The sequence below is a fragment of the Tympanuchus pallidicinctus genome, unplaced genomic scaffold (genome assembly GCF_026119805.1).
Source record: "Tympanuchus pallidicinctus isolate F22 unplaced genomic scaffold, pur_lepc_1.0 scaffold17, whole genome shotgun sequence".
NCBI classification, from domain to species: Eukaryota; Metazoa; Chordata; class Aves; order Galliformes; family Phasianidae; genus Tympanuchus; species Tympanuchus pallidicinctus.
This window is the reverse complement of record NW_026294690.1, coordinates 8,751,098-8,777,264: the sequence shown is the minus strand read 5'-3', so window position 1 is coordinate 8,777,264 and position 26,167 is coordinate 8,751,098. Positions and strand designations below refer to the sequence as shown.

At 58.2% G+C, this 26,167-nt stretch overlaps 1 protein-coding gene across 4 annotated transcripts; it reads right to left on the bottom strand.

The window, feature by feature from the left end:
- Positions 1–888: 888 nt before the first annotated feature.
- CELSR3 (cadherin EGF LAG seven-pass G-type receptor 3) lies at positions 889–25,436 on the bottom strand. Of its 4 annotated transcripts, XM_052678436.1 has the most exons (36): positions 22,367–25,436; positions 18,178–18,810; positions 17,156–17,378; positions 16,916–17,031; positions 16,620–16,708; positions 16,276–16,433; positions 15,982–16,145; positions 15,727–15,852; positions 15,357–15,526; positions 15,046–15,231; positions 14,823–14,933; positions 14,388–14,556; positions 14,005–14,146; positions 13,710–13,830; positions 13,216–13,399; positions 13,025–13,126; positions 12,432–12,446; positions 10,889–10,983; positions 10,466–10,675; positions 9,836–10,019; positions 9,419–9,568; positions 9,170–9,350; positions 8,741–8,908; positions 8,299–8,425; positions 7,939–8,145; positions 7,673–7,847; positions 7,255–7,367; positions 6,872–6,951; positions 6,154–6,280; positions 5,583–5,696; positions 5,302–5,438; positions 5,110–5,216; positions 4,620–4,793; positions 4,278–4,478; positions 3,039–4,116; positions 889–2,769 (listed from the first exon to the last, which is right to left on the bottom strand). In XM_052678436.1, exons 1-36 carry the CDS (start codon positions 25,434–25,436, stop codon positions 2,742–2,744), a joined length of 9,435 nt encoding a protein of 3,144 aa, XP_052534396.1. In that variant the 3' UTR covers positions 889–2,741. The 4 variants fall into 4 exon arrangements, 2 of the variants coding, with proteins under 2 accessions (XP_052534396.1, XP_052534397.1); XM_052678437.1 differs by lacking the exon at positions 12,432–12,446; XR_008205599.1 differs by lacking the exons at positions 889–2,769; positions 3,039–4,116; positions 4,278–4,478; ... (1 more) ...; positions 5,110–5,216; positions 6,154–6,280 and having other exon boundaries at positions 5,334–5,438.
- Positions 25,437–26,167: the final 731 nt, after the last annotated feature.

The window sequence follows — 26,167 nt, the reverse complement described above, 5'->3', positions numbered from 1 at the left end:
CACAATCTCCAGGGTCAAAGCAGCCTGTTCCCATCCCATTCCACAGGCAAGGAATCTGCCCATGGCAATCACACATTCGGCATGACCCATCACCATGGCCATTGCACGCAGACTGCTCATCCAGCTTTCAGCAACAACAGCACCAAATACACACCCTTTGGTCTCTGCAGCATCCCGACATCTCTCGGTGCCTGCTCACTTGCTCACACTGATTATTTGCTCACCTGGCACTAAATAGGAGGCTGTCACAGGCCTCATCTAATAGCAACTGATAGCACCAGATACCATTTACTGCCTCCTTATCACTCCAGTTGCTGGCCCCTGTCTGACACTGGCACACCCAGCCCACGGCCACTGGGCCACCTGACCATAGCCCTGCCTCCCAAGTGTTCCCAGCAGCCCTCCCTTGCCAGCCAGGTCCCCAGGCCCATTAGCACGGCAGGACCTAGGGGCTGCCAGCGTGCACCACCCATGGAATGGGAACAGTGGCAGCGCCTGGGGCTCAGGCTCGGCCCCAGCCTCCATCAGGCTCAGCCCCCAATAAAGAGAGCAGGGGAGGGAGAATACTGGTTGACAGCAACCCTTGCTCTGAGTGCTGTGGGTCAATACTGCCCTTTGCTCACATGCTCTTTTCCCTCCGTCAGTAAGCAAGGGAGGAACGGAAGAAACATGATCATGCTTGGTGCCTGCTCTACTTCCCTGTGGCCTCACCAGGCTGCTGGACACGAGTGCTGGCCACTGCCATTCCCCTACAGCCCAGAGCCAAGGGCACTGCAGCAGCTGACTCCACTCCGGGAAGCCCCTCACCCAGGACTGGAGACCTCTTCCAGCCCAAGGGATGGCGGTAAGTTCCCATGGGTGCAAGGAGAGAAAACAGAGCCGGGTGCCATTTTATAGACTTTTATTTCCAAATCTGGCGCTTCCATGATACACTTTTACACAGCCAGGGAGGGAGCATGGGCATCTCCCTGCCCAGAGGATTGGGATATGGAGACAGAACAAAAAGACCCAAAACAACAACCAAAACCAAATCCCCAAAGGAACAAATCCAAACCCAAGGAGGGTGCTCCCAGAGCCCAGGTAACAGCATCACACTGGGGTTGAGCCACAGCCATGCAGGCTGCCCTGCTCCCTGCCTGGCCCTGTACTACAGGCACAGCCGCCCCGATGCCATCAGCTCCACCATGTCTTAATTACTTTTTGGCACTTGTCTCTTGCTCTCCATTTGGCACTAGCGGGCTGCGGTCCCCTTGCCCAAGCTGGAGAGAAACATGTAAACGAGCGGTCCCATAGGGTGTGTAAACATGTCAGCGGGGAGACGGGCCTGTGGAGCTGCTAAGCTCCGTGCCAGGAGCAGGCCCAAGGCCTTCCCCGACCCGAGACCTTGGCCTGCCCGGGAAGAGCCCTGGAGGACAGCAGCACAAATCCTCCCGTGTAAACATCCCAGGCTGCGAGGCATGGCAGTGGGGTGGCAGTAAGGCAGTGAGCACCACGGCCCTGGTGGCACCCGGGGACAGCTGAGCAGGGGCATGGCCTCTCTGGGTGGGCCAAGGGGAGTGTGTCAGCCCCCCAAGCCAGGGGCCCCGCTCCGAGTGTAGGCACAGAGGAGAGCCAGCTGGTGGGGATGGTGGGGGCCCTGGCTTAACAAAGAAGCATGCAGAGCAGCCTTTCCAGAATTTCCAAAGGGCAAAATGCCATTTGTCTCTGTCTCCATCCAGGCTGCCCGGTGCAGGGGTTCTCTGCCAGCAGGGCCTGCATGCACAGAGTCTGCAAGGAACCAGCTAGAAACAGCTTCTGCAGGCGATGCCTGTCCAAAAGACCAGAGAATTCCTACAGATGTTCATTGGCTGCCTGGCACCAAAACAGCCCAGCCTACTTTTGAGCTGCCCAAGCAGTGCCAGGGCCACCCAGCTTTGTGCCTGAAACCCTTGTTCTTGCCCCAGATCATGGACAGGGGCAGCCCCACACCAGAGAGGGCTGAGGGAGGCTGGGCTGCAGGGCCAGCACAGCTGTAGGGCACTGAGGGATGCAGAACAGCAGGAGGACCCTGCTGAGACACCTGGGGAAATGTGGGGCAAGGAACAGAGGGCACTCACTGCCTGCTTCAGGGAGGGGACTGAGTGAAGCTGGCAAAGCCATGAGGTCTGCTTAGCACTGTCCCTACAGTCCTCTAGTCCCTAGCACCCGACGGAAGCCAGAGAAGGGCTGCTAGCAGACAGACGCCCCAGGTCCTGGAAACAGACCACCCGCAAAAATAACCATAGAAATTTCTCTTCTCTCTGATTACAAAGATACAAAAAGGTAGAAAAACCCTCCTCCACCCTCATGTCCTGGGCTCCATTTCTGTCCCCCTGCCCCTGCTCCATGCATGCACACACACACACACACACACATACACCCATACACACGTGCGCATCCCATGTAGAAATGGGTTGCAAAGGAAGAGTTCAGCCCCAGGGGTCTCAACACAACTCTCCCCTGAGCAGGCTCCTGCTATACCTCTCACATCAGGCAGGCAAAGGGAGCAGAGCGGCAGAGAGCCTGGAGGCTCCGGAGGTGGGTGGTTGGGTGCCAGCCCCTCAGCCCGGAGGGCAGGGAAGGCAGAGCTGGTTTTTGGGCCTCTGACCGCCATCAGTTCTGCCCCTGCCCCTGCCCCTGGGGATGCCAAACCTTGGCTGGTAGTGTCTGGCTAGGCAAATGGCCCTGCCTCTTCTATCTCTCTTCTGGATGTCTTCAGCCCCTCAGGAATGGCCTTCGTTTCTCATTATTCTTCTCGGAGAAAAGAAAAGCAGCATTAAGACACAGCACTCCCCTGGGCTCCAGCTGCACTCCCTGCTGCCTCACCATATGGGAACAGAAACCCATGCTACTGTGTCCAAATCCCTGACTTCAGGGAAGAGGAAAGAGGGAACGGAACAGGGATGGATAGCAGCAGTGACAGTGAGATACGTGGCCCTCCCCTCCAAGCTGAACCCCTGAGGGAAGAAGCCAGGCAGACAGACAGTGCCCAAGACATGGCTGAGGAAGGATACACTTACTCTGAGTCTGGCGACAACTCTGAAATGCTGTGAGAGGTGCTGGAGTGAGGCGTTGAGGGGCACATTCCAGAGGGCGTCAAGGTCTGCATGGCAGAAGGGTTGGCAGTGATCTGGGGGCCTGAAGGCGTGCTGGAAGATTGCACCGAGGACAGGACAGAGGTGTTAAAAGAAGCAAGGATGGAAGATAGGATATCTAACTGTTCAGTGGAAGGATGTCTGCTGGGGATGGCCTCCAGGTTCTCTCTAGAAGGCTGCCTCCTAGAGAGCGGTTCCAGGCTTTCCCTAGAGAGCTGTCTCCTAGAGAGACTCCCCAGATTCTCCTGTGAGGGCTGCCTGCTAGGCACTGTACCCAGAGGCTCTCTGGAATTTGATTTTCTGGAGAGAAAGTCCAGCTGCTCTCTTGAAGTTTGTCTAGATGATGCTAGTTGGTCCCTTGAAGGTTGTCTTCTAGAAAGCAAATCCAATTGTTCTCGAGAAGTATCTCGACTTGGCAATCTGTCTATGCGGTCTCTGGACCCTTGCCTACTTGGCAATGTATTTAGCCACTCTTTTGAGACTTCTCTTACCAGCCCACAGTCTAGCTGATCTCTTGACCCAAATCTGCAGGGTAAAGTTTCAAGGTGGTCTCTGGAGCCCTGCCTCCGGGGCAGTGTGTTCCCATGATCTCTTTGACTGGCCCTAGGAGCAAGTAGATCCAAGTTTTCCCTTGACCCATGTCTGCTGGGGAGATTTTCTAGGTGTTCAGTAGACCCGTGCCTGCTGGGGATAGTGTCCAGCTCCTCCCTGGACGCGTGCCGGCTGGGCACCGTTTCCAAACACTCTCCTGAGTTGTTCCTGCTCAGCTGCTCCCGGGACATCTGTCTCCTCATCAGCATGTCAAGCTGTTCCCGAGATGAGTACCGACTGGCTGGCTGCGACAGGCTGCCAGCCCCAGAGTAGATCCTGCCATAGGAGGCAGCGGGGACAGCCCTGTGACCCAGCGTGGAGGTCTTGTACCAGGACAGCTCATTGGTCATCCTGCCGACAGACGGCAAGCCCTGCAGAGCTGGAGGGTACTGGAGGCGGTTCTTCAAAATCCCTAATCAGACAGAAAGAGAAGTCACGTCTTTGCAGAGCAGTGAAAAAAGCATGAGAGCTATGGGAGATAAACCTCCCCAAGGACATGAAAAAACAGATGCAATGCTGAGCCTTTGGGGCCACATCCACCAGGGACAGGCCAGGCTGCCCTCAGGCTGTTACCTTTTCTCTGCCGTTGTGTCTGGGTGAGGGAGTTCTCATCTCCACTGGTCAAGGCCAGGTCTGGCTGATTGTTGTTGGCCGCATCCTTGTTGATGTCAAACCCCAGTTTCCGCTCAGAGCCCCACTTCTGTAGGGAGCAGGGGTGAACTTCACACTCGCCCAAAGCCGGCCAGTACGACATGAGGTCGTTGCCATCCACATCTGGAGAAGGACACACCGCCAGAGAAGGAGAGAATTCTTCTGTGAGGGGTAATGAAGCCGTGGCAAGGCACAGCCCTTCCCCCATGCCACCCCAAGGTACAGCAGACCCCTGCCAAAGTCTAGGGGGGGAAAGGAACTTGCCTTTGGGAGCAGTGTTTGTGGGGTTGGTGAGGAGGCGCTCACTGTGTGCTGCACGCTTGAACTGGCGCGGGAAGCGGCCCCGCAGGCGCACATTCTCCTCACTTTCTGATGACGGGATGGAGAGGCTGCGTTCCTCATCCAGAGACAGGTCACTGTCTGAGTCCGAGTCCTGGTCTGTATGGACACGGTGTGTGTTGGGGTGACATTTGGAAAGAGAGTGGGTGAGACTTATCATCAGTGCAAATTGGAAGGACAATTCTTGCCTCCTTCGTTTTTAGCTCTCTGGAAACTAGTTATGCCCTTTCCTATCTGTCCAGGAGGAGGCTGTGCTAAGTGACAAAGCTGCTGATTCTTATTAGCAGCCTAGTTGGGAGTCACAGCCAAACACCAGTGGGAGGACATAACCACGCAGTCACAGCCTACACAGGGAATAATTTAAGCCAGAGCTAATTTGGGATACCTCGGGTTAGACCCTAACCCAGGTGCTTACCTCCCCCAGCATCACGGTGGAACATAGCCACATCAATGTCTGTGGGGCCAGCGTGACCCAGCAGGCTGTGATCCAGAGCTGAGCCCTGACGTGCTGTCATGTTGTCTCTGAAAGACACAGGGTCCAAGCAGTGACACCAGCACGAGCCCTCGGCTCTGCCTGGGTGCTCCTGGCATCCTGCGCCGTGCCTACCTGAGGTATCCCCGCTGGCTGGAGTGGGTGCGGGCAGAGCGCACGCTGCTCACCGATGAGATGGTGGAAGCCCCCAGGGTGATACGGATGAGCCCGCTCTCCTCAAACAGCGCCGTGTTGTTGTAGGTATTGGGGCCCTGGTGAAGCAGAGAGAGAGGCATGGACTTTTAACGAGGTGCAGCACAGAAAACGACCTTCCTGTCCCACCCCTCAGTAAAGAAGGGACATCCCTTCATCTCCCAACAAGCAGCTAGTCCCCAGCTCTCCAGGTGCCCACCTACCTGCGTGCTCCGAGCAGTCTCCTCACTCTGCCCCTTCTTGCCAAGGCAGGCCAGCTTCCAGGCTTCTTGCACCTCCTCATTCAGCACACAGAAGAGGACCAGCACAGCCAGGCCCTGCAGGGAGAAAAGCCATGAGCACGACGGCTGCAGGGAGAGCCCCTCACAGGAGGTTGGCACTCTGCAGCAGGGACAGGAGGGGTTGGCAGTTGAGGGCTATAAACACAAGCCCCCGGGCCAGTGGTCACGGGAGAGGAAGGAAGGGCCAAGGTGTCTGTGAGGCAGGCAGTGCTTGAGGAGTGGCTGTCAGGGTCCCCTGCAGCACCATCAGCCCCACGTAGGTATCCTCAGCAAGGAGCCTTGGGGAAGCCAGGTGCCAACCTCCTCCCCAGCAGCAGTACACAGGGCCTGGAGCAGCCAGCAGGTCAGTACCTGGGTGCTGCACATCCCTTGCACCCCTGTTGAAGGTGCTCACGGTCTCTGCAAAGCCCCCCCACAATTCTCAGGCTGATTATGGGGGCACAGAAATTACTTTTGCCCTGTGAGCCTGCCCTGGTGGAGGCTGGGCAATTACCTGGAGGCTGCAGAGGACAGTGTAGAGGTAGTGGAAAGCCAGGACACTGTTGTTGACAGCCAAGAGGCCAAAGAGCCAGGTAGCGCTAATAACTAGAAGCAGAACAAAGGAGCTCCGTAACGTCATGCTGGAGGGAGAGAGAGACAGACAGGCACACACACACACAGAGGTTAGCGCATGTTGTTAATCTACAGTTTAGTGCTTGCAGACAGAGATTCAGAGGGGAAGGTCTCCTCCTGCCCAGCCCTCCATTCTGCCCCACTGCAGGCACCGCTCAGCACAGCAGTGCTGCTCACTCCTGACTGCAGGCCCTTCCCTTCTGAAGCACACATGGCAAACGCAGGGCCCAAATGACACGGATCGTTTGGAGCCACAGAGAGCAGCTGAGCCAAGCTCCCAGAGGAGGGTGAGTGGGGAATGGTTTCAGAAGGAGCATTGAGGAGAAGAAGCAGCAGGTGCTGAGAGCCAGTGTGAGTAGATGTGAGGGATGGCTGTCAGGGCAAGCAGGGGAGAGGGACAGGCTGGCAGGGCAGCACGGAGATAGGGAATTTTAGGAACAGTTAACACAGCCACCAGGTGGGAGAAGAGAGTGGCTGCAAGACTGAAAGATGCACTGAGCGGCACTCCACAATGGTGGAAGAGGGAGGAATGATCACTGAAAATGCTGAAAACTAAGAGCTGCAGGAGCTCTGCTGGGAATTTGGCCACTAATACTCACAGAACCGATTTCTTCTTGGTCTCCTTTTGGCCTGGGGAACAGGACATCTTGGCCACAAGCAGGAACATCACCCCATTCATCTGAAAGCGTTGGCACTGATTAGAAGCCGTGCCAAAGGCTGGCTCTGACCTGATACCCCCAGGGCAGAGCATGAGCAGATTCCAGGTCCACCAGGCCCATGTGAAGCTCCCCTCCTTGCCCCTTCACACCCGAGCTCTGGCCTCCCCCAGGTTTGGCTGGTGCCAGGAGGGACAGAAAGGGGCTCTAACAGAGGGAGTACAGAGAAGGGAGCAGGCAGTGGGCAGCCAGGGAAGGGGCAAGTGTCTGTGGTGCAGAGAAGGGAGGCAGGAGAGGGCTTTGGGTGAAACAGGACAGGGTTTTACCACAATGACGACAGTAATGGGGCCTGCAAAACTCCAGACCAGCTTATCATGAACGGAAATCCAGCAGAAGTCAGGGTTCCCATAGCCCTCAGGATCCAGGCCAACAGCCAGCCCTAGGGAAAGAAGGGAGAGGACAGCTCCAGACCTAGCAGGTGCTCCATGCCTACTGAGGGAGCCATTCAGAAACACAATGAGGGATCAGTTGTCCTCAGAAGTCAAGACAACAGCCTGTGATACATGTTTTCAGCTGCACAGCACAGCCCCCCTCCCCTCCCCACCTGCACACCCTCTTTTAGGACCACACAAACAACCCAAATGGCTGGCTGTGGCCTCACACCCCACCAAGGTGACACCAGGGGCTCAGGAGGCTGCTGAGAACTGGTGCTTTTGGCATGGCCACGGGACAAGCAGCTCCTACCGGTGATGATGGCAGGCACTCCCCAGCCGATGGCATAGTAGAAACGCATGGCCCCAAAGTTGACATTGCGAGCTTCGGTCTGCATGCGATAGATGTGGAGGCCCTGGACGAAGAGCCAGGCGAAGGTGGAAAGGAAGAAGCAGTGGAGGAGGATGGCAATCACTGTGCAAAGAAACTGGGGAAACAAAAACCATTCAGAGACAGCCCCACCACTAACTGCACCAGCCACACCTCCCTCCCAGCCCCATAGTGTGCAGCCCACAGACCTGATTTTCAGTGTGGTTGATGCCCAAGAGGAAGAGCAGCTCAGAGAAGAAGAGAGTGACTGATATGTTGGAGTGAATGCCACGTGTGTTGGACTTGAGGCCTTTGAGGCAGGTCAGGAAGGAGAAGGTCAGCAGCAGGGCCACAAGGGAGAGAGACACCAAGGAGTAGGTGACAATTGCCAACGTCTCCAGGTCACCTTCTAGTTGCTGCAGCAGCAGAGAAACAAAGGCCAAAGGCAGTGTTACAGGGAGACTCAGGAAGCTCTCAAACTCTGTTTGTGCCCCACACAGCCTGTTGCTGCATATCTTGGTGGCTAACAAACCCCCACTGCTGCCCACAGCCCTGCAGGCTCAGTTTACCTCTCGATGCGAGCTGTCCATCAGAACCCCAAAGGTGCCAAACTGGGAACACTGGCAGTGGACGTGCGTGGTGTTTCGGTACACAAGATCACAGTCCCTGGCTGTCCAGAAGCCCAATGGGTTTGTCCTGTGGCCACCAAAAAGCAGATAATATTCAGGGGAGAAGACATTGTGGTATATGTGAAGGGAATTGCAAACAGCCCACTGGCGAGGCTTTTCTACCAGCACTCTCACAGCTGAAATACCAGAGTCAGAGCACTGCTGGGACTCCACTGTGCCCTCCCAGAAGGAATTAATCCCCTGCAAGAGGGTGGAAGCCCCTGTACCTCAATGCTCTCCATTCAGAGCCCAGGAGGCTCTGGGAACTAGGAGCTGCCCATGGAAAGCAGCTCAGAGCAAGCAGCTTGTGGCACAGAACTGTGCCCAGCCATGTTCAACTCACGGGCTGGAGTGGTTCCACTGGACACAGAGAGGTTTGCTCCTGTTGGCCGTCTCCAGCAGGCGAAATTCCAGCACGAGTGGGGTGTCCAGGGGCCCCCGCAGGAAGGTGTGATTGCTGAACACAGACACACTCACAATGGGGGAATTCATCACAGGATTCTTGGGGAGCCTGCAAGGAGCAACAGAGCTCTACCATCACCATACCTGGGGGCTGCAGCCCTCCCTGGGGCATCCCAAGGCCCTGTGCTGACATCTCGGAAGGAACAGTTCTACTGAACCCACACTAAGGGGTCAGGAAACATGGAGCATAGTAATTCCATGGCAGGGACAGGCTGCGAACCAAACTGTGGCTACTGAACAGACTCTGTGGCTGCCAGTCCAGCCAGCCTCTTTCTACCACTGCTCACGGAGGGTGAAGAGGAGGACGTACCTGACACTGCGACGATCCACCTGGTAGCGTGCAGGTAGCAGCCCCCCCAGCGTGCGGTACATGATGAGGATGATGACGGTGAGAGCAGGCTCAGGCTCTGGCAGTGCCTGCCTTGGGGAGGAGCTCTCCACAGTGTAGTTTCCTTCACCCCCAGGCACCGTGGGCACTGATGTGGGGACAGCTGAGGCACAGAAGGGGATGGTAAGAACAGGCAAGGCCAGCACGCGGCATTCCCCAAACGACGCTCACCTTCAGCTTTTGGGGGGCTCAGCACTGACAGTGGCAGCACAACGTGGGTGTGGGGGTCCCAGGCAGGCTGGCCACGGAAGAGGCTGCTGTGGTAGCGAGGGTAGCGCCGACGGATGTGTGAGTGGTTCTCCATGCGGTCGATGCTCAGCACTGCAGAAGAGTGAGGGAGTGAGAGGCATCTCTAAGGCAGCCATCTGGAGAGCACACACTCCAGGTGGGTGATGCAGGCAAAGGGACTGCAGGAGCCACAGGGAAAGTTCTATGTTTGGGCGTGATGTGAGATTCACACATCCACAGCGCTCCTTCCCAGTCCAGATCCCTGCCCTGTTGTAGGGGTTCAGCCCCCCAGTACAGGGTGATGGAGGCGTGCTCTGCACAACCCCAGCCAGGCCCCACCACCAGCTGGCTCCTACTCACTGATGTTGGGGGTGATGACACCAACAGGGTTGAGGTAGGTGAGTTTCATGTTGCTGGCCAGCGTGCCCGAGTAGTCCCGCAGCTGCTCCATCAGGCTGGCACTGCCGTGCTCGCTGTGCGGCAGCATGGCCCAGTGCTCCCGGTTCTCAGGCGCCAGCACAGAGCTGCCTGCACGCAACAGGTTCTGCATGGGAGAGACAGCAGAGCATGCGGTGAGCCCTTGGGACACAGCCTGACCGCTCACGGGCTGCTGGCACTGTGCCCTCTACCAAGTTTGCTGCACAAACATGGTAGTTTCCCTTACGATGGACACCCACCCATCAGCAAGTGTCATGCAAAGACGTCTTCTCTGCACCCCTCCATTAGGGATTAAGACCCCTCTTTCGCTTTCCCTCCCCCACACTGAGCAAACCTGGTGCTCTCTGCCTTTCCTCATCCCTCTCGTGCTCCAGCCTTGGCCATGAAGGTGGCCTCCAGCAGTCTCACCTCTATGGGTCAATGCCTATGCAGTACTGAGGAGCCCAGAGCTCCTAAAGCAGTCTTGTGATATCCTCAGTCCCTACACAGACCCAGGTGGCTGACAGAGCAGAGCAGCATCAGAAGGCACTCTAATTTAAGGGAAGCTCTCACCTCATTGAAGTGGGCATCCTGCGTGGCTGTCAGGCCAAAGCCATGCTGCCGGCTTTCAAAGGCCATCAGGCGGGACAGCAGGCGGTAGGTGATGTGCACATCATTGCCAAAATAGTGGTCCATGTGGTCTGTCACCGCCCGGAGGCGGTGGGCCAACTTCTTGGCTTCAATCGTGTTGAGCTCAGTCTCATTCCTCTCCAAGCCCTCCAGCTGCCAGTGAGAAGAAAGGAGAGGATTAACTCATCAGCAGGTTCCTCCCTGGAGGGCATTACAGTTCCAAGAGTTTGGGGTATGGGGTGCTGCAAGTCCCACTGCAAGGCCCTTTCCTACGCTAAGAGCCATGGAGAGCTGAGCTCCTAGCTGTGAGCTCTGGTTCCTACAGCTCCTGCCTCATCAGGGCTGCAGAAGTAAGGGGGGGATTACCAGCATGGAGAGTTCCTTGAAGGCAGGTGAAGTACAGTTGAAGAGATCTGGCTCCAGCCAGCCCTTCTCCTCATCACAGTGTCTGACAGCTGAACCTGAAACCAGGAGGAAGAGCAAATCGGAGGGTGCAGGACATGTAGCTCCCCAGCTGCAACCCCCAGCAGAACTCTGCACCAGTTAACCCCAAAGAGCAGCAGTGGTAAGCAACAGGAAGAGCCTGGTGCACCCCAGAGCCATCTTCCTGCTGTGCAGAACTGCAGCTGTTCCACCCTTGGTCTGCACCTCCTCTGTGAGCTGCTGCCATGAGTTGGGCTCTGAGCACACAGCCTGCATAGCACCAGACACCATTACACAGCAATGCAAGGGGGAGTGACCTGGTAAGGCTCTGGCTGGAGAAATCCCTGGTGAGCTGTGCCTGTGTCCTTAGGGCACATATGATCCCAGTCTACAGAAGCCCAGGCAACTCCAGGCTCTCCCTGACTGGCAGACTGCAACATCTGCTGAGGCCCTTCTATGTGTGGGAAAGCTGCTCCAGGAGTGCAACAGCAGGTGAACTTGCCCTGGAGATGGTGGTGCACTCCTAGAGGGTACAGCAGCCAGCACTGGGTACCAATCCCTGGTTGGTGCCCCAGCACTGTTGGACAGCAGCAGAGATACCAGAAATGACAAGGGACCGGCTGTTAAGTACCACTCACACCAGGATCATCACCATGCATGCTATTAGACACACGAAGTGGGGTGATCCCAGTACCCAAGACCCTCCTGAGGAAAGCGCTAGGGCAGGGGAGCTCACCCAAGCCCATGGTGTGAAGAAGGCAGCAGCACGCCCAGGGAGGGGTGAGGGAGCCTGCAGAAGATCCCAAGGCCCAGTGCCCATCACTATCCTCAGTTCCCAGCTGTCCATCTCAAATACCCTCTCCCCAGCAGCATCAGCACAGAGACCAATGCCACTGCAGGTAGGAGCAAAGAGAACAAAGCAACACCTGTGCTGCTGGCCTTTCTTCCAGCACAGAACAGGACCGTGCCGGTATCTGTAGCCTGGCTCAGCTGTAGATCTGGGCAGGATCTGACCCTGGGATGCCTGCACTTGGCCTGCCAGCCAGACAGCAGGACCTTGTGCTGAGCTTTGTGCATCAGCTCTGTCCTTGCTCTCTCACACCAAGCATCTCCCTCCTTCCAGCCCACAGAGCTCCTTCCCCTCCCAGCCTAAGCAAGCAGATGCCCACCAGGACAGCCAGCACATGTCCCAGCCACGGGGCAGAGCACAGTAGCCTTCCGTGCCACCCAGAGCCCATGCTGCAGGACAGTGGGTAGCAGGGACTGCATGCAGCTACAGCCAGCTCAGTGCTGTTAGTGTGCTGGGAGCAGGGAAGCGGTGCGTAGGAGCGGTGAGGCCAGGCAAAGCATTGAGGAGATACTCGGTGGTTCCAGAAGCAGCGGGAAAAGTGCAGGGGTGTGCAGGGTGCCAGGCAGGGAGCAGGGAAGGAAAACCATGTGGTGCAGCCCTTACAGCAGGGAAGGAAGGAGGTGGGAACAACCTTACCTGCACCCCTCAAACCTGAGCACGGATGGCGAGAGAACCAGGGAGAGAAGCGACAACAGTTAGGAGCCGAACCTGCCTCTTCCCAGGGCGAACGGCTGGAGAAGGACAGGGTTTGTATTGTCCCCTGGGGCTCGCGCTGCCCTGCAGTCCCACACACCCTGCTCACACCTCTGCCATCAACCAGGACGGCCTTCTCCAAGCGGGGCTGTGACTTCCACCCAAGGAACTCACCGAGTGGCACGCCATGCCCTGCTCCCCGCACAGCGCTCAGAAGGGGCCCAGCTGTGCAGCACCAGGTGCTACGTGTGCCCAGCTGTAGTGTCAGGCCTGACCCCAGCCTGGCTGAAACTGAGAGGTGACAGAGAGACCTGGGGATGGAGGCTGGGTGACAGCACCAACCCTACAGGGGCTCCCAGTCCTGCACCAGCCCCCTCTGCTTGCCCTCAGCTTGGTGCTTCCTTCTCCATTTTCTATCTCCCAGCCCTCCAGACCAGCTAGATGGGACTGAGACAGCTTGGGGTGACCTTGCTGGGGCTGCAACAGCTCCTGCACAGCAGTGAGATTCTCCCAACCTCATGGCACCCCTCACTCACCCAAGGAGCCTTTGGGACACAGCACCACAGCCGAGAAGCCAAACTTGGTCTGAGGCCACCACACGCCTGCTTTCAGGCTTTTGGGACATCCATCATAGAGCACTGCAGAGACAAACACCCCAAGGACCAGTCACAGTGGGCAGCTCACACCAAGCCCCACGGTGCCGGTGCCATGCCACCTCCCCACTCACCCTTGCAGCCACTGGGTGTCACCTCAGCAAAGGGGCTGTCACAGCTGTTGCACTGGCGGCCGATGACTCCAGGCCTGCAGTGGCACCTGCCGGTCTCCTTGTCACAGGAGCGTGAGGAGGAGCCCACTGGGTAGCAGTCACAAGGCAGGCAGGTGTCGCTGCCTTTGGGGCGGTAGTGGAAGTCCTGCAGGGAGATGGGGACGGCCATCAGACAGCCCATGGGGAGAGCAGGAGCCTGGGAGCCATGTGAGTGGGAGCTGAAAAGGGTCTTGCTCTCCTCTCTGGGTGCTCATCAGGGACTCATCACAGAGATCCTTGTTTGCAAGCATCCTACTGTCCCTACTGTCAACTTGCTGGGCCAGAAGGGCTGCAGACAGGAGGTGAGCATGGAACAGGCACAGAAAGCAGCACCTCAGCAGCTGCCAGCCCTGAGGAGCGGACAAGAAGAAGGACAAAGAGGGCTCCGGGGATGCAGGTGAGTCACGGCCCCTCACCTTGCAGTGGCACTGCCCGTTGGTTTTATTGCAGTCAGGGTCAAAGCCCTTGCTCACATCGCAGTTGCATGGTCCACAGGAGGGGTTCCCCCACCAGCCCTTCGGACACTGCTGGTCCATCCTAGGAGAGAAACACCTCCAGTGTTACACCAACCCAATTTCCTGGGCCTTCTGCCACAGCCCGCCTGCCCAGCAGCTTCAAGGAGCAGGGTAGCAGCAAGGTGTCACACAGCTGGGATGGGAGAACAGCACAGAGCCAGGCACTGGAGGCCCTGCCGTGTGCCACACATCTCACCTGTGCTCACAGTACTGCCCGAAAAAGTTCCCTCCGCACTCACACACGTAGCCCAGAGGTGAGCCCGGCCTGCGGCGACACACCGACTTGTTCTTGCAGGGGTTGAGGTGACATGCATCCACACATTCTCCCCCATAGTACCCTAAGGTGTTGACAGAGAGCAGAACATGAAGAAAGCACCTTTTCTCAGGAGGGGCCAGAGCACCCCGCAGTGGATCTCAGGAGGGATTCTGCCCTCCACCAAAGCTAATACATGTCTGGCAGGGATTTCTAGGCACACAGCTAGCCCAAGGGAAGGGCAGGCTGTGGGAGTCACAGGGCAGAGAAGTCTTCTCACTCTAAGTGAGAAGAGCAATGGGGTGGCAGAGTGCTGCATGCCCTACCTGGCTGGCAGACACAGGAGTAGCTCTGCCACTCATCCTTGCAGATGCTGTTGGCTGGGCAGGGGCTGGAGTCGCAAGGGCTGGGCACACTGCAGCCAGCCTCCACCCGCAGGGCATGGCTGGGCTTGGGCAGCACGGTCCCAGTGATGCTGTCACCCAGTCGCACCCCCTGAAACACAGGAAAAATGTTGAAGAGCCAGGAAAAACACAGAACACTTCAGTCTGCCCAGCCCCTACAAACCCCAAGGCAGGCACCCTTCCCATCGTCCCTGCCACACTGACTAAAGGCTGCCCCCGCAGCACCTCCAACTCCCAAATGCTCAGAGGGAGCACATCTCCAGCAGGACAGACACTGGCAACAGCTACTAGCCCACATTTCCCATCAGTCACCACAACAGATCCCTGGACAAGGAAGGCTCAAAGCAGTGGACTCACCTGTATGCAGCCCCGCAGCCCATTCTGCACCTCGCCAGAGCTGAGGACTCCACCCACGTGCAGGTGTTTCACCTTCAGGCCATGCAGTTCATTTCCAACAACCACTGTGTCCTGCAGAATGTACAGAGGGGTAACATGGTGCAACTGCCATCACACCTGAGGGTGTAGGCAAAGCTTCCCCCACAGTTCCTATCCCAGAGCCAGGGTCTCATGCAGCATTCACCTGGTAGAGCCCAAAATCCAGCATGATGGTGATGACGTAGCGCGAGTCCCGCCCGCTGCGGACATCCCGCAGCTCCAGCTGGAGGTCGTGCCATCGCCCGTCGCTCAGCTGCAGCTGGTCCAGCACAAGGCTGGTGCTGCGCCCTGAGCCCCGGCTCACCATGAAGGAGAGCAGGCCTCCAGACAGCTGCAGAGAGAGAACAGCAATGGCAGCACTGAGCAAGATCCTGATCCACTTTGGCTGCCTCCAACCAATCCTCCCCGAGAGCTCTGAGCACAGGGAGGGAAACCCAGTCCTCTGCGTGGCCCTACCTGGCACAGCAGGGTGGTGTACTGGCCAGCATGGGCCTGCAGAAGCACGCCGTCCATCTGGCGGGTCCGAAACGCCAGCCCCAAGTACCATGGCACTGAGATCTTCATGTCTGCCTTGAAGTCCCAGCTCAGGACACTGTTGCCCTGGAAATAGTGGGCATGGTGCATGGCTGGAAAGGAAAGCGGAGATGAGGAGAAGGGATGGGGACCACCCATCTGCCCTGAGGCCTTTCCTCGTGCAACTCCATTTTCCAGGCACTGGTGATTCTAGAGCAGCAGATGCAGTGATGACAGAGCCAGCTCATCTCACCTGTACCCCACCCTGCTGTGCTGCGTGCATCCCCCTGTGCACGCCCAGCAGCTCACTCACCATGGCGGCAGTCCTTGCCCCCGAAGCCCACAGGACAGAGGCAGGAATAGGTCCCCCAGCTGACCGAGCAGGTGCCGCCGTTCTTACAGGGGCTGGAGTCACAGAAGCTGTGCTTGGCGTGGCAGCCTGAAGGTACCCAAATCACCCACATCAGCTTCAACCCACCTGTCACCTCCCTCCAGCCCACAGGGCAGGCACTGCTGCTGGTGCAGGGAGATCTGGTGCTGCTCCCAGGGCGGGCAGAGGCACGGGTACCTGCAGTGGTTCCGTTGTTGGCAATGTAGGAGGCCAGGTCGATGCGTTTGTTGTCGATGTACAGATCTCTCATGCATCCTACAAAGTCCCGGTGGGAGACAGGGAAGTTTTCTGGCAGGTTAGGGACTCCTCCGAGGAGCAAGGGACCTGTGAGGTCCAAGGACCTGTGAGGAGAGAAGCCCTGTGAACTCTAGCTGGCCAGGTTGGGAAGTTGACATCCAGAGGTGACACCTGGAGTGAAGACATCCCAGGTGCTCCTCTCCCCACCACAGGTCACCCCAGTGAGGAACTCACTTCTTGGAGCTAGTCTGCACTCCTTCTGCAGCACACGAGTAGTTCCCAATCTCACTGCCAAACTGCAGAGCCACAGAGGCGTCGCATTCATCCACTGTCAGGATGGCCACCTTGTCCTTGGAAGGGCCCTGAACCACTCCCAGGGCGCTGAGCTTGGGCTGAAAGCAAAGACACAGTGTCAGCAGCACATGTCCCCCCAGATCCAAACACCCCACAGCTCACCTTACAGCAAGAAAAGGACAGGGAGCCTGGCACCACTGCACTCACTGAGCACAGCAAGCCGTTTGAGGTGGGTACAGATGGCCTCAGGGGACAAAGAGCTGGTGCACAGTTGGGCACGATACCTTGTTGTAGTAACGGAGCTGCAGCGTGTGCCACTGCCCATCGCTCACACCCCCAGGCAGGTACGGGCTCACCACTGTGCTGGACTCCCCTGCAGGGACAGAGATAAATGCTGCAGGAAGCTGAACATGCAGAGCCGATGTGATCTGGACAATCAACACCCATCCAAGAGGGTCCTCAACTCCAAATCAACCCGTGGCCAGGCAGGAGGTGAACTCAAGGTGACCAGCAGCTGCAGGAACCCCCCTCTTTGCAACTCCCATGGCCCAAATCCCACAGTAGGTAGGGCCAAGCCTACCTGTGGAGTACTTCAGCTGGACCTGCCCCTGGATGATCTCCACCGCCAAGAAGTCGTGCCGCTCGTTCAGGCGCCCATTGTACAGCAGGAGGCCCCCAGGCTCCACCGTGCTGAACCTGGGCAGGGAATCAGTGGGAACACTGGGTGCGTGCAGGGAGCATGCGGCAGCACCCAGCATGGGGATGGGAAGAGAGGACAGGAGGTCCAGAGGGCCACCAGCAGAGGAGAGAGAGAACTCACGAGAGGGAGAGGGTGAGGTGGAAACGCTGGCGTAGGCCCCGGAACATGACAAAGGAGCGTGGTGGGAAGGAGCGCGTGGACAGCTCGCAGAAGGGGGTCTCAAAGCCGCCCGCTGGGCACTGGCAGCGGAAGCCCCCGTCGGCGCCATTGGTGCAGGTGCCCCCGTTGCGGCACACGCCGGGCTGGCAGCGCCCCGAGCGGCTGTCCACCTCGCAGTTCTCACCTGTGAGAGACAGAATGGGGAGTGTGGGACGTGTGCTCCTCACCCACGGCACCAGGAGCTCCCTAGCCCTGCAGGTGGGCGCTGGCACTTGGGCCAAGTAGAGAGGAACCCAGTCGGGTGAGGACACTGACCACCTTGAACCTTGCTCACCTCCAGTGGAGGGCTGGGAACTCCTCCCCGCTTCCTCAGTGCCCACAGCTGACCTCAGGGCCAGCCCACCAGGTTTACCTGGCCTCTCTTCAGCTGGCTCTGCTCACCCAAAGGCCCTGGCGAGGCTCACAGCAGCGCAGTAACCAATTGCTCAGCCCTACGCCCCAGGCCTGGTTCCCATTGCTTGCTCACACACAAGGAGGAGGATGCGGAGACAGCATGAAGTGACAGTGAAATGAGCTCATTAACCCTTCTGCTAATGGCTGTTCACGCTTCAAATGCCAGGGGTTAATTACCACTGACTCCGCTTATCTCACCAGGAGCGGAGCAGCACTGAGGCAACCATCTGCTGCCGCACTCCCCTGCCTCCCTTGTAGCCACAGGCCACCTTCTCTCACCCCATGCTGACAGTGGCTGGGCATAGGTCTCCATGGCCTGGTGGGGCCTAGTGTGGCTGCGAGGCACTGGGGGAGAGTCCCAGGGGCCAGGATGGATCCTGCGCAGTGAGACAGCGGGGCCTCCCTGTCCAAGCTCAGGGGGAAGGCTGAAGCTTCCCATCGTGTTAGTGTGGCACCGGCTTAAAACTGCTTTGGATGGTCCTGGAGCCCATGGGAGGGGGACAGCTGGGGAGCCCCTGGCTGGCACTCACCACTGAAGTGCTGGCGGCACACACAGGTGTAGCCGCCCTCCTTGCGCGTGCAGGTCCCTCCGTGCAGGCAGGGGTTGGAATAGCACAGATTGATCTCCGTTTCGCAGTAGTCGCCAGTGAAGCCCTGCGGGCAGCGGCACCTCAGGCCAGTAATGGGGTGGATGGGGCGGAACAGAGTGGACGGGGAGGTGATGAAGGGCGCAGAGCTGTCAAACTTGAGGACAGAGATACACTTCATGTAGTTCTGGCAGGGCTCCCGCAGGCAGACGTTATCATCAAAGGGCAGCACCTCCAGCATGGAGGCTCCCGTCAGCGCCATGCGCTTCATGTACAGCTGCTCCTGCAGCTCCTCTGAGCTGAAGTAGTGCCCACCCCGCGGTGCCAGGGCCGAGAAGCTGACGTTGAGCACTGTGCCACCCACGTCCGTGTCATTCTGGATGTTGAAGATGAAGACATCCTCCTTGGGCGTCGCAAGCACAGTGGCCACCCCTTCCAGGAAGGTGGCCAGCAGCGGGGAGAGGAAGCGCTCCTGCCACATGTTCTCCAGGCGCACTGTGATGCTGTTGGCCAGCATGTCCTCTGTGATGATGATCACCCGCAGAACACACTGGGCTGTCACGCTGTGGATGCCATCTGCGGGACAGAACAGAGATGTGCTGCAGGACTCCTCCCTCCTGGCTCAGTGTATGAATACAGTGTGCTGCATTCTTGGCTAAGAAACCTTGAAGTTGTAGCCCAAGGAGTAATCTGGTTGCTACCTGCACCAGGCTCTCCTCTGAGATAACTGCCAGGTTCCTTCCTCATTCTGGATCTGGGCAGCCGACTGAGCTCTCATAACAAGGATGCTGCTGAGCAGCAGGCAGAAGGCAGCCCCAGCAGGAGGTTGGACAAACACTGGAGCCAGTGCCAGCACCCGGGGTGCTTTACTCACCCACGGCCCCCCCTCTGTGCTGCCCTTACCCACACTCTCTTCCTGCCATCTCTTTCCTCTCTCCTCCAGGGCCTCCAAGGCTTTTGTGCTGGTCTCCCTGCTTCCCCTGTCTCAGCATCTGCTCCACATCCCTTCTTCTCCAGGCCCACCTCCGGTTTGTTTAATTCTCTTTCATCTATATTTTCCTTGGAAACCATCTCCCCACCCCTCAGGGCCTCACACCACGTGAACCACCTCCAAGGCAGCACAATGCGCCCGCCTTTGTGGCCCCAGAAACATCTACTGAGGCCCACCAGGAACCCCACTAACCTGGCAAAAGACAGCAACCCATCTCCCTGGGTTTTTTCACATCATTCCAACACCATCAGCCCCACACATCAGCAGCGCAGGGTGATCAACCATGACTCCAGCTCCCACTCTACATTCACCAAGCCCCAAACCCAGTGTTTCTTTGGAAACTCTGCTCTCCATCATCATCACCACTCCGAGACACAATTTGAACTAGCATTTCTCAGCAGGAACACCTTCTATAAGGTTCACCTCTCAGCCAAGGCCACCTCCTTGTCAGCTCCATGCAAGAGGAAGCAGATGGTTGGAAGAATGACCCTCTGTAAATGAAAGGGGGATAAAAAGAAGAAAAAAAAAAAGCTACCAAAAGAAAACTCAAAGCTGGCTGGAGGCACTGACCCCCATGGGAAGTATTTTAATCACGGATGCTCAGCCTTCCTGATTAAATCCTGTGGCTGGAGAGCTGGTGCCTGGTGAATATTCATGCAGCAGTAAGAGGTACCCCAAAACATGCCTGCAGGACAAGGAGAAAGGACTGAGGCTCTGATCCCAGTGCTGGGCAGTGCCAGGTCAGCACAGCTGCAATTCCCAGAGTGACATCTACCAGCTTCAAAAGCAGCACAGCCAGGGCCAGACCCCATCGCCCCTGTCCTCCTCACTGCTCCCAAGCCTCCTGTGCAGCACCCACCCGAGGGACTTTGGTGTCCTGTCACCAACAGGGAGCACTCAGACTTTCGACCACTCCTCCATCCTACAGGCCAGGAGGCCACTGGAGGCCATTGTGTTGAACCCCATTGCCACGTCTGGTTGCCATCAGCATGGCATGGCCAAGCCTCAGTAAAGCCCTGCAGGGCTTCTGCAGAACTCTCTCTCAGAAGTAAATCATAATTCCCGAGACAGCGCTATGAATGTCGTTCTCCCAGCATCAATAAAGACAGGGACTGAAGTATCATAACCAAGAAGACACCAGACCCACTCCCTAACCAGGAACAGAAACCCACATTTCTCATCACAAGTCACGGTCAGCTCCTCCGGCTATAGGCGACCTAACAGGGAGGAGGTTCCTGAGACAGGGCTCCTGAGGAGAGAAGCGATACAAGTTGCAAAAGGGAGAGGCAGCCCTGGGACTCGTGCCTGACTTGAGAAGGACGCCGAGCCGCTCAGCCCCAGGAATGAGGGCGGCTCGGGGCCAGCAGCCATTTCCAGCACGGCGCCCACGTGGCTGCGAGGAGCTGTCCGTGGTGCTGAGCCCGGTGGGTCCCCCAGAAAGGCGCTGGTTTGCGGTGGCCGGCCTGTCCCCGTGAGTCCCCAAGCGCAGCGGCACCCAGCTACGAGCTCGTTGCCTTCCCTCAAGAGGAACGAGCTGGGCTGGGGCAGACAATGCAGCCCTGGAGCTGCACGGCTACGGCGCCGGGGGCGGACGGGGCTGTCGCTGGAAGCCTGAACAATGAAGAAGGGAGCAACAAGCCAGCTCTCCGCAGCTCTGTCAGAGCCAACAAAGACCTGCTTCCCACTGCCTCGCTGTGTTCCCCCCCTCTCCCCCCCCCCACTGCACGGCTCTTCCCCCTCCATTCTCCCCTCTGCTAGTGCACCTCTCCTATTCTCCCATCCTGCTAGAAGATGACGACACACTAATTGCAGGGGCCCTCTCGCTGCCAGGCAGCTCAGCGCAGGACTTTGCAATGTGATTTTCTCCTGCCTTTGTGAGGGGTTAAGTGTGCAAGGAGGCTGGGCTTGCAGAAACACACTGGGAAAGAAGCTGAAAAGGTCAAAACCAGCCCCCACCTCCAGCAACCAGCATGCGTGTGTGTGGGGGGCCAACCAGCCCTGCAGCTACAATTAGTCCCCAAAGAGACTAATTCCACCGATGGCTAGAGCTGGCCATGCCCTGAACAGGTCTGCTAGAGCCATCACTCCATCTTTTGAAATAATTTTTCCTCTTGCTGAATAAGCTGGATAGAAAGGGGGTGGGAAGGGTGTCAGCTGGTAGTCAGGGGAGAATTGCAATTTAAAGCACAGTTCTCAGGCGTGCTTTGTGATTCACTGTTTGGGCCCTTCAAAGAGGGCTCCTGCCCTCCCTTCCCCAGAGCTGCTCCTTGAGCATCATCCAAAGCACTGGATGGATGGATGCCTCCATTTCAGATGATGCATCCACAAGCAAAGAAAGGCTTGCAGTGCCAGCAAAGCTCAGGCACCTCCACACAGAGACACTGCCTCACATTCAGACAAGCCCTGGGTTGATCTGTGCCCCATCCCCTCCTAGCGAGAGGTGACCGTTATGCTTCCCCTAACCACTCCAGGGAGCCACCACCAGCATCTGCATTTGGATACTCCAGCAACACAATGGGAGTTTTAAACACCTCTCTCCGAAGTCCATTACAGTCATTATATGCAATGCGAAGTTGACTTCAGAACACAGACCCCAAAATTTAGAAGCCACAAGCATCAATAGATGTCATGGCCAGAACCCAGACCTGAATTGTTTGCTTAATGGTACCCTCCAGCAGTCCAGCCCATCCCTCTCCAGTGCAGCTAGGAAATGCATCCTTTCCTGGCGAGGAGAACTCGCTTGGGGCTCGGAGTAGCGTGGCCACCTTGGCCACCCCAGGAACGCACTGTTTGCTTGGCCAGCACCCCAGGGCATACATCACTGATTCACTGGTGACAGCATCTCCAAAGGTGTCTTGCTGGCAGCTAGATGAGATCCTCACAGCTGAGTAACGATGCTTTGTTCTTTCACACCACCAGTGATCTCAGCCCCTTTGCAAAATGCTCTCCTACAGCATGCAACCCTTTCCAAGATTCCCAGACCCTTCAGCATTTCCCGATTTGACGTAACTCCCCATCCAAACCTTGTTGCCAGTCCCAGCCCACACAGATTCACAATGGGCTGCCATGCAAAGAGGGATCGTGCAAAGCCCCCCAGGGGATAACACCCCAAATCATGCACTTAAAGGTTTGCACACCTACCTGTCACAGTCACCAGCATGGAAGCCACGAGTGGACGGTTGTTGTCCAGCTTACGGCTCAGCCTCAGCTCCCCACTCGACTGATTTACAATCAACAAGTGCAGTTCATTTCCCCGTTCAAAGGTGTAGAAGAGACGGTCAGACACATCTGGATCATACGCTGGAACCTTCCCTATGACTCCGGAGGGAAAGGTATTGGATTTATTGGACACATAGTTATTGAACAGGATCTGGAAGTTCTTGAGAACAGGGCTGTTGTCGTTCTGGTCAATGAGTTTGATGTGCACCGTGGCTCTGCTGACCAAAGGGGCAGAGGTGGCCTGCACTACAATCACATACTCTGGTTTTGTCTCATAATCCAGGTCTATCAAAGCCGTGAGCTCTCCAGAGAAGATGTCCATCTGGAATATTTCAGGGATGTTGCCTTCCACAATTTGATACATTATCTGGGCGTTGGGTCCCTCATCCGGGTCAATGGCTGTGATTTGAGCTACAACAGAGCCTACAATGCTGTTCTCTTTTACCAAGACCTCAAACTCCTCAGCTGGAAAGACAGGGGCATTGTCGTTCACATCCTGAATGGTCACTTGGATATGGACAGGAGTTCTCTGAGCAGGGATGCCCCTGTCCACAGCATATGCAGTCAACTCATAGACCGGGACATTCTCCCGGTCCAGCCTGCGGACAGTGCGAATGATCCCTGAGGTGGGTTCTATGGTGAAGTCTCCATCCCCATCCTCCCCGTTCTGGAAGGTGTACTGTACTCTCCCATTGGTGTGGGCATCCCGGTCGGTGGCAGAGATCTGGAGCACGCTGGTGAAAGGAGGTGCGTCCTCAGAGATCACGCCCTGGTAATGAGTGCTGACAAACTGGGGCGCATTATCATTAACATCATTCACCATGATTTCAACATAGGTAGTGTCTGCTTTCTGGGGGATCCCGTTGTCTTTGGCTGTGATAGCCAACGTGTAAGTGACCTGGTCCTCATAATCCAGCTCTGCCTGGAGAGTGATGGCCCCAGAGTCTGGATCGATGCGAAACTGAGGGACGTTGTCTTCTAGGTAGTACGTGATGCGAGCGTTTTCCCCCACGTCATCGTCTGTGGCACTGATCACCACCACAGTGCTGCCCACGGGCCGGTCCTCATTGATGCTCACAGAGTAGTGCGCACTCTGGAATACCGGCCTGTGCGTGTTGGCATCAGTGATGTTGATGTGCACATGACAGTTGTCCCGCAGCGTGCGGTCGGAGGCCGTCACAGTGAGCACGTAGCGCCGCTCCTGCTTGTAGTCCAGCGGCAGGGACAGAGTGATGATCCCCACTCCGCCCTGCGTGCTGATAGCAAAGCGGTTCCGCGTGTTGCCTCCTGTGATCTGGTAGGTGATGGCACTGTTCACGTCCCGATCGATTGCCGTGACACTAAGGACGCTGGTCCCCACAGCCGCATCCTCATTCAGGCGAATAAAGTACTCCTTCTGGGTGAACTCGGGGCGATTGTCGTTGACATCCATGACTGTGATGGTGACGCTGGCAGAGGCAGATAACGATGGAGAGCCGTGATCACGAGCCTCCACCCCAAAAAAATAGTGCTCTACCAACTCCCGGTCCAAAGGCCCGCTGACCGTGATCCATCCCGTGGCACTGTTCACCACAAAGGGTGTGTCGGCCGAGACCCCGGTCAGCTTGTACTCCAGACGTGCATTCTCGCCATAGTCTGCGTCCACAGCCTGGATGTGGATGACGGAATGGCCGAGAGGCGCGTTCTCCAGGACGGAGATTTGGAAAGGGGTGCTGACAAAGATGGGGGCATGGTCGTTGATGTCCACCACCTGGATGCTGGCCATGCCGGTGTTGTTGGAGAGCGGCGGGCGCCCCGCATCCTGCGCCCGGATCCTCAGGGCATACTCGCGCTCCACCTCAAAATCCAGCGGGGCAACCACCTGGATCTCCCCAGTGACGCTGTCGATAGAGAACTGGCCCCGGCTGTTCCCGCTGATGATGTTGTAGTGGACGAGTGCGTTGTTGTCCTTGTCCAAATCGGTGGCGGTGACGCGCAAGATTTCGGTGTGTGGCCGTATGTCCTCCCTCACCTGGACGATGTAGCGCTTCTCACTGAACTGCGGCGTGTTATCGTTCTCATCGAGCACCGTGATGTACACCTTGACGGTGGCAGAGCGAGGTCCCGGTTCCCTGCCCTGATCGTTGGCTTCCACCACCAAGGAGTACCTCTCCATCTTCTCCCTGTCCACCGGCCCGCTGGTGGTGATGAGCCCGGAGCGCGGGTCGATCTCGAAGACGGCGTGGGCCGCCCTCTCATTGACGAAGCGGTAGCGGATGTTGGCGTTGGGTGGTGAGTCGACATCGGTGGCACGCAGCTGCAAGATGGGGTAACCCTCCTCCACATTCTCTCGGATGGTCTCCCGGTACTCGCCCTGCTCGAACACCGGGTCGTGGTCGTTGCGGTCGGCCACGGCGATGGCCACCATGGTGGTGGCAGACAGCCGGGGCGCCCCGTGGTCAGCGGCCGTCACTCGGAAGTAGTGCAGCTCCATGCTCTCGCGGTCGAGGGCTTGGGTGGTGGTAATGAGCCCGGCGTGAGGGTCGATGCTGAAGAGCTCCAGCGAGCGGCTGTTCATCAGCGCGTCCATGGAGTACACCAGCCGCCCCGCCTCGCCCCCGTCGGGATCCTGCGCCGCCACCGCTACCACGGCCGTGCCCGCGGGCTGGTTCTCGGCCACCTCTGCCTGGTAGTTGTACTGCGGGAACAGCGGGTGCCGGTTGGGGGCCGCCCGACGCCCCCTCCGCGGTCTCGGCTGGGCGGCGCGGGGCGGGCAGCGCGGCGGGGAGCGGCGGCGCGGAGCCGCGGGCGGCCCCGGGGGAAGGGCGGCCGCCCCCCAGCGCGGCGCGGCGGCGGGACGGCAGCCCCCGAGACACGGCGGCCCCCGGCCCGGCGGAGCGGCGGCCCCCAGCCCGGGGGGAAACAAAGGGAGCAGCAGCAGCGGCAGCAGCGGTAAAAGCGGCGGCCCCCGCCGGGCTCGGCGGCGGCTCGGCGGCCGCTCCTCCGCCGCCATGCTGCTCGGCGGCCGCCGCCCGGCCCGGCCCGGCCGCACGGCGCTGCTCTCGGCACCGCCCCCCGCCCCGCGCCGCGCCGCGCCGCCGCCGCCGCCGCCGGGAGTGGCGGCTCCTCCCGCATCCCAACATGGCCGCCCCGCCCCGCCGCCATCTTGGGGAGGGAGGAGCGGCGGTGCGGGGCTGCCCGCCGCCGGCCGGGGACGGGGCGCCGCTGCGGGCCGGCGGAGCGGGGCGGACGCGCGGTGCCATCTTCCCAGGGAGGCTCCGCGTGGGCTTTCTTACGGCCCGGCTAACAAAGATCGCGGCCTCGTACGTGTAACGGTCCGAGGGCGGGCGGGCTCGCGTCCTCGCGGGCGCTCGGCATCCCGGGCTGCCGCACCGCAGCGTCTGCCGTCACGGAGCCCCAGCAGCAGGGCCCATGCTTTTAAAAAGTGCTGACGGCTTGCCAGGTGACTTGTGCTAATTACCCAGCTGACAGCTCGGGGAGGATGAGGAGCAGTGCCGGGATGCGCGGAGCGCTGGAGCACCTCTTACGTGGGGACAGGCTGAGGGAGCTTGGCTTGTTCAGCTGGGAGAAGAGAAGGGTCCGGGGAGACCCCAGTGCAGCCTTCCAACACTTGAAGGGAGCACGAGTAGAAGCAGCAGTGAGACCGGCTTGTGACAGGGCTGGATAGCAGAGGGGGAATGGCTTTAAGCTACAAGAGGGGAGATGTAGGTTAGATGTTACGAA